Source organism: Fringilla coelebs, assembly GCF_963513975.1.
Source record: "Fringilla coelebs genome assembly, chromosome: 9".
Taxonomy (NCBI): domain Eukaryota; kingdom Metazoa; phylum Chordata; class Aves; order Passeriformes; family Fringillidae; genus Fringilla; species Fringilla coelebs.
The window spans coordinates 23730907-23741598 of record NC_140067.1 but is presented as its reverse complement, the minus strand read 5'-3'; the positions used below and the strand labels follow the sequence as shown (position 1 = coordinate 23741598).

General features: G+C 43.9%; 1 protein-coding gene across 1 annotated transcript; it reads right to left on the bottom strand.

Moving 5' to 3' along the window:
* Positions 1–408: 408 nt before the first annotated feature.
* NPL (N-acetylneuraminate pyruvate lyase) lies at positions 409–9061 on the bottom strand. Its single transcript, XM_084211112.1, has 12 exons — positions 9012–9061; positions 8768–8836; positions 7079–7152; positions 6633–6720; positions 5437–5494; positions 5281–5356; positions 4235–4327; positions 3780–3928; positions 3544–3590; positions 2646–2730; positions 2273–2312; positions 409–1186 (listed from the first exon to the last, which is right to left on the bottom strand). The coding sequence occupies exons 2-12, from the start codon at positions 8830–8832 to the stop codon at positions 1035–1037; spliced, it is 927 nt and encodes a 308-aa protein (XP_084067238.1). The 5' UTR covers positions 8833–8836; positions 9012–9061; the 3' UTR covers positions 409–1034.
* Between the last annotated feature and the right edge of the window lie 1631 nt (positions 9062–10692).

Here is a 10692-nt window from a genome sequence, read left to right as displayed (position 1 = left end):
GAGGGACAGGACAAGGGGGAATGGCTTCCCACTGCCAGAGGTCAGGGTCAGATGGAATATTAGGAAGAAGTTCTTCCCTGTAAGGATGGTGAGGCCCTGGCACAGGTTTCCCAGAGAAGCTGTGGCTGCCCCATCCCTGAAGTGTCCAAGGTTGGACAGGGCTTGGAGCAACCTGGGATAGTGCAAGGTGTCCCTGCCCATGGCAAGAGATGGAATGGGACGATTTTAAGGTCCCTTCCATCCCAAACCATTCTAGGTTTCTATGATTCTAGGTTTCTGTGCTTTCCTAACCTGCATGACAGCATTCTGCACTGCCACATGGAGTTGCACAGCTCAATTGTGGCTTTATTTCTGTCCTATGGAAAAAAAAAAATGGGAGAAATACCTGCTCATTAGTGATCCAAAACTTGCTGTCATAAAAGGGACTTGTTTTTTCAATTTTGCATTAAGGTATGTAAACACAGAGATCAGACAGAAGCAGGATTTTACATGCACAGACAATGTCCCAGTGACTCTGATGAACAGATACCAGCCTGAGCAACCTGATGGTGTCATACTGTTGTTTAAACCCACAATGTAGTGTCCTCGTGGAGAGGACAAAACACCATCCAGCTGAGAGGGGGTAGAGACAGATCTTCCTCCTTTCTAGGCAAAAGTCATCAGCCCTCTCCTCCAATAGGGAAAAATTTGCTCTTTTTTAATTAAACAATCCCAGTCAGTCCTGGAATGTGCAGAGCTCCAGGGGAGCAGTGTAAAATGTCAGGCACATGTGCCCCAGCAAAACCAGCCCTAACAGGAAGAGGCTTGGGCACAGTGCCAGTTCCCTGAAAGAAATCCTGCCCATCATGTGGGGGATGTGTCACATGGCAGAGAATCCCAGAAAAGAAACCTCCAGATGGACATGGAAGTGAACAATATCATACGTGTGGCACTTGAGGATGAGGCTCAGTGGTGGACTCAGGAGTGTCAGGTTAATGGTTGGACCTGATGATCTTAGAGGTCTTTTTCAGTGTAATGATTCCATGACTGCATGATCAGTCCCCATTAGGCCACACAATGCTGTCCAGCTTGGCTTTGGCCTTGACGATGAACTCACTGGAGGCAGCAACAAGAGGAAGCCGTGGAGGTCCCATGGGAATGCCAGAAACAGCAGTCATTACAGCTTTAGTCTGTGCAACACCAAAACCTGGGCAGACAACAGAAAAATCAGGACATTTGTAGACCACTTTCCTTAAAGCAGCCTCAATAGAGGTGTCCAAAAAAGCAGCAGTACAGATTTTCTGTGTAATCCAATATCAACCAGGCTTCAAGCACTTCTTGGAGGTGAGAACAGCATAAAAAGAGGTAACTGTGCTTGCAGACAGGAGCGACACTGCAGTAAAAATTACACCCACTTACCACATGTATTCATATGTAAGCATCCCCCAGTGCAGACTCACACAGAGCCAAGCTTGGGAGTAGCAACATCCTGCTCTCTGTCCATAGCTCACAACTTCCTATGTACCTTTGGATATTTAGTGTTTGCCTCTTCATCTAAAGGCTAAAAAATAATGCAATTCCTCTGGCTTTAAACCCAAGAAATACAACCAGGCTCTAAAGCTTGGTGAGATTCATCAGGGCTTGCATATGTACAGCAAACCCACGGTAAACAGTTCTCTTCATTTAATGTCTGATATAATTTAATGTAAACATTTCCTGTCTCTTTCAGTCTCCCTAGACCACTCTGTTGGTTTTAATTGCTTTTTATATTTAAACTTGATATTGTTTCTAGAAATCATTCAATTTTAAAATGTTTTGGCCTTGTACAGTCTTCAACAAAATTCCTGTTTAATTACAGCAAGGCAGGAGAGAGAAGTATGAGAATTATTATTCTACTTGGGCACCACCATTTCAAAAAAATTACTGTAGAAATAAAGCTAGAAATGAGCTTTTGGAGATGGAAGGCGAAAAAAACCTAGCAAAAAAAATCAACCCACAGAAAGAGTCAGGACAAGAGCAAGAGTATATCACAGAGTCACAGCTTTAAATCTCTGAGATTTCACAGCAGAAGGAAGGAAGGGAGAGGGAATCTGTCAGGGATGCTTGGTCAGCTCCCTTTGTTGAGCTCCCAAATGCTACTAAGTTGGGAAACAGCAGATGCAACAGTTTTTCACTGCAAAATCTTTCAGGAAGGAAGTTCTAAGAGTACATCAACATGAGAGTTTGAGAAGCAGAAAGTTTGCACTTTTAGACATAGTGAGGAAAACAGGCAGTGTTTACCCAGTTTACTTACCCAGTTTGATGACAAAGTTGAGAAATTCCCCAGTGAGAAACTAGAAAAGACCAACAGTAATTTATTAACACCCTCAAATTTGAAGATGTAAAACCATCTAAAGCTACTACATTTATATTTTATATCATTGCTCACTTGCATGGATAAGATCAGAGTTGAAGAGTAAGTGGTTAAAAGGTCTTGGTTAAAAGGTAGTGAGGAATGGTCAAAAAAAATGAGGAGGGATGAATAACAGAAAGGGAGGTCAAAGATGGAAGAATTTTTCTTTGATAAAGCTGCCTCGGTATGGATGAGAGAAGCACATGGAGAACAGCCACAGTAAAGCTCAAAGAAAAAGAAGGTTGCTCCCAGGGAAGATGGGAAGATGCTGTACCTGATACTGCTGTGCCAAGGCAAAGTCTGGCTTTGCAAAGGCTTGCAACATCAGATTGGCTTGTTGGCCCAAATAGTTGTATGTACTGTCAAAAAACAAACCAAAAATAGAATTGGTAAATGCAAAGAAGGAACTTAAAATCAGTGAAACAAAAGAAGTAACCACAGGCTTTTGCTGTTGACATTGTCATTATTATGAGAGAAATTAGTGGAATTTATGTGGGGTGCAATCTAATGTCAGGCATCTGAAGTATGCCAAGCTCCATGGAAGAATGAAGAGAGCCAATTTCTCTTCCCAGTTCTTTCCAAATGGAACTGCTTTCCAAAACTAAAAATAAAAATACATCATTGGGCAATAAGGAAAGTCAATCACTTAATTTTCCAGTTGCTTGTTCATTTAATGGATTGCCTAGATGGGAACACATGTATCACACAGATCATCTAATCAGCCTGATATGAGGGGCAGAGGATAAATTAGAAATTAAAGTCAACACAGCTCTTTTCCTCACAGACTGCTCATGTGAACTAACAATTTTAACCTCTCTGGGATTTGGTTCCTTACCCAATGCAGACAGAAGTAATTACCAACTTCAAAAGTTGCCATGAGGATACAAAGTACATTGAAACCTTTGGGTGAGCTTAGAAACCACAGCAATGATGGAAAGGAACATAAAGGAGAGCCTTATCACCCAAAGGAACATAATCTGAGATCCTGGGTTATATGACTGTCCCATCACTAGGACTGGGGCTAGATTCTGTGTCTGTTTGCCTCTGTACATCCCTATCCTGCCAAGTCCTCCATTGCTGTGACTGAAACCGGTCAGGGAAATACTATGCAGATAGTGGAAGATAAAACAGCGCATGTATGTGTGAGGGGAAGGACTCCAAGACATACTGACCTTCCAACTGCTCCATTTGCCCCTAGTGCCAGTGCACCCAACAGTTGCTAGTTTGGGGTGGAGGGAGAAAAAAAAAGTAAAACAATTTTACTTCATGTAATAAAATTAAGGGGGAACAGGGGTGGTGGGAGGGAGCACCAAAACTGCCTTGCACTGAGTGTCCAGGGTTACTTCTTCCCCAAGGCTGAAGCAAGAGAGTACCTTAGAAGAAATTACTTTTAAGAGAAGCTTCTTACCTCATCCACCCCATAAAGAAATTCAAACTCCCCTGTTTCATTCTTGTGTATGCACTGTGCCAGGTCCAAGAGGTCTGTGTCACTGAACTTCACACCCTGGAAGGTGGGGATCTGTGCTTTTATCCCATCCAGCAACTCTTCCACACGAACTGTGCAGAACAGCAATCTCATATGAGGGAACACAGGCCTGTTCTGGGACAGTTCCCTGCCCTGTCCCCAAGAGCAAGACTTCATATTTTACAAGTTGTTCACTTTCAGCCTAAGCCCAGTAAACTGTACAGCTCTAAAACAATGAGTAAGACAACAAAGAGTAAGACTCTTTTACCAGATCAGAAAAAGTTTAGGAATGAACCAGCAACAAGACATTTAAGACTAAATATAAATCCATGCTTTCAGAAACACCATATAACCTGCTTTCCAGAACAATTCACCAAAGCTCTGTACTCTATACTTACTCTTCACACCCGTCAGAGGAGGAATGTGATAGTAATAAAATGGCACCTCAGGGGCTTCAGATGCAACCTTCTGTAAGAAAGCAACCAGCTCATCTAGAAGGAAACCAGCAGGGATCCCATAAGAGAAGGAGGCCATCCACAGGGAGACACAGTTCAGATTCACAATTTGGGGGCTGTGGAGAGGCCTCAGCTTGTGCACACACACAGCAAGTCATACAAAACCCTTCACATGTCATAAAACATTAAATGTGACATAAATCAGGGGAGGACCTTAAGAAAGGCAAAGACAGTATTTCTTTTAAACCAAATCAGTTTCAGTAGCTCCCATTCATTCTCTTACAGGTGTAACTCAGGCATGCTCTCACATGTGCCAGGTCTGTGTGCCAAGTGGCCTCAGCAGGATCCCTTGCGTGCAACAGAGGACAAGGAATCAAGTTCACATTCACCTCCCTGGGTATGGTGCTTTCACATGAACATTTCCATTCAGAATTCATTCAGACAATATTTAATATTTCTTTTACAACCCTCCACTTCATGTGGTTCTTTTATGTTACTGTCAGGATCTTAAGGACAAAATACTGAGTTACAAGTTTTGAGGTAACCTTAGACAGACAGACAGAACCAAACCTGATCACCTCAGTAACAAGAACCTGTGTATCAGCAGTTGCTCAACTTGGTCAGTGCCCAGCAAGGGTCACCATGGAACCAGCTGCTTCCTAGTGTGGCCCAGATCAAGCATGAACACCAAACTATCCATTCAGAACACAAACTAGTTAACTAGACCATTCTTTCCAAAAGCAATTCTTCTTCCTCTTACAAAAAGCTAACAAAACACATCCCAAAAGACATCATTCCCATTTCTTACCAGGACAATTCTGCTATCTCTCCTCTTTAAAAAATGCTTCTTGCAGGTTTTGCATTTCCATTACAGTTATGCAAACATTATTATCAGAATATTTTCCAAAGAAAGCACATTACATTCATCCTTTATCTATGACCAATGTTGTGAGGGCAATAAAAAGGCCTCAGCAAACACTACTACTCACCTTTGTTTGTGGGTTTGAAGAAGAAGGGGGCTATGACAGCAATGCCATCAGCACCTATGGCTGCTGCATGTCTTGCCTATAAAAGACAGATTGGAAAGTATCTGAGGGTACATCTGCTTCTATTTATCACACACAGAGTGAAAAATATATACACACCAGCTCTTGGCACTCTGGCAGATTCAGTGCTCCTACATGAATGATCACGTGGTCCAATCTGCACAAAAATAAACAAATTCAGAAGATTTTGGGGACGTTTCGGTAATGGTGAACTACCAGGCTGCCAAAATTACTTGCTTCAGTCCAGGCAGCCACCGAAGAAGAATCTAAAAAAAGAGTTGAGCCTGGATTGACCTGATGACCGGGAACATGGATTAATGCTGACAGTGACAAGTGCTGGTGGAAGAAAGAATATACATTTGTAAACAAGAATCACATGGGACTTCTTACTGTCGTGCTTGCAAGGCTGTCAGGAGGGATGAATCTTAGCATTTTATTAGGAAATTGAAATTAAGACATAAAGGATTCAAGGGGAGGCTGGGAAGAATACAGGAAATCAAAGTATATCTTTACTTCCTAAACCTATTTCTCTGCAAACCTACCAGAAGAGTTCAACCTCAAGCAGCATCTTTGACTACTTGTCTGCTCCTGCAAAGGGAATCCTCCATGCTCCAGTCCATCAACCCCACTGCTGTTTTTCTCCTTTATATTCATAGGAGACATGGATATAAAGGTTATGGATTTGAAGGCCATGATCTTTCACACCAGTCTATTTGTCCTCATTATCCTTCTCCCCCAAAACACCTCCTCCTCTGCACATCCTCTGACCCAGCATCCAAAAGAAAGGCAGCAGTGAGGGGTACAAGGCTGTGAGTGGTACAAGAAAGGGAGAATGAAGCTGCAATTGGATACACAGCTGCAGATCCAGATTGAATTTTTTCTTCTGTTACTAATTTTGTACCTTTAGGGAAGCAGTTAAGCACTACACACCTCAGCTTCAGTAACACCAAATAATGTAATACATTAAAAAGTTCAGAAATGTTCTTTATTTGCATTTCTTTTCAAGACAAAGCAAAGGGGACAGCCCTTCTTTTCCAACCCTTTCTCATCCCCTCACCTCTCAGTGTACCAAAGAGGAGGACTCTCACAAGCTCTCTAAGCAACAGGAACACACACTAGCTAACTGGCAGTGGCAAAAACATACTTCTGTGATAAAGGAGCTGGGGAATAAAGCCCAGCAACACAATACAAAAAAAAAAAAAAAAAAAAAAAAAAGGCATCAGCACACTTTGTTTTGCATTCAGGCATTATTATAACATAAGATCTGGAACCCCCATTCCCTCTCAGTTACTTACTGGTCTTTTCCCTGGCACATCCATTCTTCTGCCAACTGCTTCCTCTCCTGGATGCTAAGGGATAGGCCTTCTCCTGTTGTGCCATTCACTGTTTCAATACAACAAAACACAACACACCGGCTGAGGCCTCACCTACACACGTCGGTTTCACTGAAGAGAAGCACTAACATTTTTGAGTTGGGAAGAATCATTCAGATCAGTCTTCTCTGTCAACACAACATTATCCATTCATCTCTGGGAACATCACCTTATGAAGGCACCTTATTTTATCCCCCACAGAAATGGAGTGTGCGCAAAACTAGATGCCTGCAGTCTTTCCATTGGCGAATATAAATGGCCAGGATGATCCCACATCCACATTCCCTCTCACTACAGCTCCTATTATGTAAGATATCACAGGATTCCCATCCAGGTAAAAGGGCTGTAACACAGTTTCTGTCACTTACCAAAAACATTCTTCACATTCTGCTCATTTACCAGATAATCCACATACTGACGAATCACTGCGAGGTTAATTGTTCTGCAATAAAAGGAACCACAGTAACCATTAACCCTTGTATTTTGAAGCCCTGCTTTTGCACACACAGAGATTACCCAGAGGTAAGAAACCCCTGACATCTGTTTAACATCTGAGGGTAGCAGCTCAGCCTTGAATTCTCTCTTGCAGTTTCTCTTCCTGACAAGTAGTTCACTGTTCCAAACTTTTATTGGGAATTGCTGCAGGCTTGTCACAGCAAAGAACTTTTTTGGGATATATGAGAGAACAGGAGACACTAAAACCTTTTCCTCTTTTGAGGGAAACAGGAGTCCTCTCGAGAGCACAAAGTTATTTGTACAAGTGCTGGCAAATGGTTAAACTGCTGGATGTTATAACTGCTGGATACAGAGAGGGAAACGGCATCCGCTGGATGTGACTTTGACCTCTCTCTCTCATTAAAGGATGAGGAGAGCAACAGAATTCCCTGGCAAGAGGGGAAGGAGAATTCTTGGGTTATCTCCTACACAAGACAAACTCATTTTGTTTAATAGTGTACAATATTTCACTGTTGTTTTCATTTGTCAAAAATACAGACCAAACCCATGGTCTGGAAGTTAATTCTGATGCCTTGATAGGTTTTACACAACATTCAAAATTCCATAGATGCCTTCCCAGAACATATCTGACAAGGACCATGCAGTCCAGGCAGAGGGCTCAGGTCACTCTCTAAATACCATGTGGCAATAAATTTGAGTCATAATAATAAAAAAAAAGACATTAGAAATAAGTTTCCTTTAAAGCAAGAATCAAAGCAGTGACTACAATGGAATGAGTTCCCTGACTGGGATGGAGCCTTATTTTTTAGCACTTGAAGTAAAGTTCACTTTTGGAGATCTGTACTAGCAAATCTCCATTGTCTCTCTGAAAAGCATGTACAGATCTTGACACACCCCCCACAAGAGCTCAGGGTTCTCTGCTGACTCCAAACAACTCAGTCTTGCAACATCAAAATGCAGCCTTCTGTTTGCCATGCCTGCTCTGAAGAAAGCTGAATTTCAAGTTTCAGTTTGATGTTATTTTTAAACTGTGCTGTCCTTGCAATATTTTCTTGAAGTTTAGACTAATTCCATGCACCCATACACACATGACTGCATGCATGACTTAGCTAAGGTAGAGAGAAGTCTAAAAAGCCTTCGGATTCTGACAATTATTTTCTAACTCTCTAGAGCTCTTTGTAACTAGGTCTGCAATTTTCCTTAACAAATTCGAAAACACTACAATGTAACAAAACATGTAACTGCACTCTTATTTAATTTGCACCTACAAAGCAACAGAAAAGGAGAGACACTGATCCAAATGAGACTGATCCAAACTCTCCAAACCTAGAGCCATAGTATTTGCTGGCAACAGGAGGAAGCAGAGACAGGGGAATCTCTCTCTGGGACAAATTTAGTAGTTCCCCCAATTCCATCAGAGATTGATTTTTAAAAAATTTTTTAAAAACCAACAACAAACCAAAACAAAAACAAACACAAAAACAAACAAACAAACAAAGCAGGCAAGACAGCAAGAAAGTGAGCAGATCAGTTCCAAATAAGAAAGAAGGAAATTAGGGGTGGAAGGAAACAATAATCAGAATGCAACTTTGACAGCTCACCCATCCGGAGTCATTGGAGTGATGGTAGCAGCTACGAGACCCTTTAACTTCTTTCGGGGTGCCATTGAGCTGTTTGGGAAAAAGGCGCAAACGGGATTACCATGTGTGTTCAAGCGCTCCTGTGGAAGGGAAAGCCCCGCGGGCGGTGCAGCCGAGCCCGCCGGGCAGCAGGGCGGCTCTGCGGGCCCCGGCCCGAGCCATTCCCAGGGACGGGCGGCGGGGACTCTGCCCGGCTCCCCCTCACCTCGGTCACCGCCACAGCCGTGCGGGAACGGCCCGGCGGGCGGGAGGCGGGGACAGCGGCGGCAGCTGACGGGTGCACAGCCAGCCCGGCTCAGCCCAGCCCAGCTACGCCCTCCTCATCGGTCCAGCCCATCTCCACCCAGCCTGCCCTTACCCAGCTCAGCTATGCCCTCCTCATCGGTCCAGCCCATCTCCACCCAGGCTGCCCTTGCCCAGCTCAGCTATGCCCTCCTCATCGGTCCAGCCCATCTCCACCCAGGCTGCCCTTCCCCAGCCCGTCCTCTGCGTGCCCCGCAGCCCCCCATGGCCCCTCAGCACAGCCGCGACCCCCAGGGGGCCCTACTGCCCATGCAAGAGATAAGGCTGGTTTGTTTTATCCATAATCATCTGCAAACTTTGAGATAAAAATAAATAAATGAACATTTAAATATTAATAAATAATAGGATGGAGACAAACAAAATCTTGGAATGATTTGGGTTGGAAGGGACCTTAAAATGTCACCCAGTGCCACCTGCAGCCATGGACAGGGTCACCTCCCACTATCCCAGCCTGGCCTTGGACACTGCCAGGGATCCGGGGGCAGCCACCGCTTCTCTGGGCACCCTGTGCCAGGACATCACACCCTCACACAGAGAAAGCTCTTCCAAATATCTCACCTCATGTCCTCACAGCCCTGCTGAGGTGCTGGAAGCAGTCCCAACAATAGTGCAGTGTCCCTGCTCTGGGACACACAGATGGATCCATGTCCCTGTGTGAGAAAGGCAAATGGAGCTCAGGCTTTCTGCTCCTGCCATGCAGCCCACCGTGGTTTTACCAGATGTGTGTCCATTGTGGAGCGTGGGCTCCATGGCAGTCATGCACAGCACAATCCTCCCCATCCCACCAGAACTGCAGCTGGGCCAGGATTCAAATCTGCTCCCAGCAGATCTAACCAGCAGACTACTAGCATCCCCTAAGACAAAGTACTGCCCTGAACAGATTAATAGCAATAAGCTTCCAAAAAGTATTTTAAAATATTGTCTTCAGTGTGCACTTTCAGATCTTCCATTAGAGCGTGTTTTCAGAGCTCCTAGTGTCTGCAGAGAGAACAATCTCCCGTTGTGTGATTCAGGAGCACATTTTCCATGGATTCACATAATAACCTCAGGAGTTTGGGGCTGTGGTATTCCTCCTCCACCCCAAAATATGCTCACTGTGGGCTGTTTGCATGCAGAGATCACTCTCTGGGTTTTTGCCTTATTAACAGCTCCTTACAAAGCACATATATTTCCCATTTCTTAGAGGATCATCTTGATCTTCCAGAAATCCCCTTTCTCTATACTCTTCCATTCCCACAGGTAATTTCTCTTTCTCCAGGATCAGTAATTCCATCTCTTGCAACCTCTGCCACCTCCCCAAAGCCCCAGTGTATTTCTGGAAGTACACAGACAATCCAATGCTCTATAGAGCCATTTAGATAAAGTCCCCAAGATTTCCTGATTATTTTAATGCAGTTTCAGCGCTACCTCATGGTGTTGACAGCACAGGAGAGAAGCTTTACAGTAGCCTGGAGAGGTTTAGAGCTGCTTAGAACCCTGCAGGAGTCACAGATTGGCATAAAAATGTTTTAGAGCTGTTTGGAGCTCCTCAGAGGAACTTTAAAGCCACCTGGAGAAGTTGAGAGTTGTACAATAGAGATTTA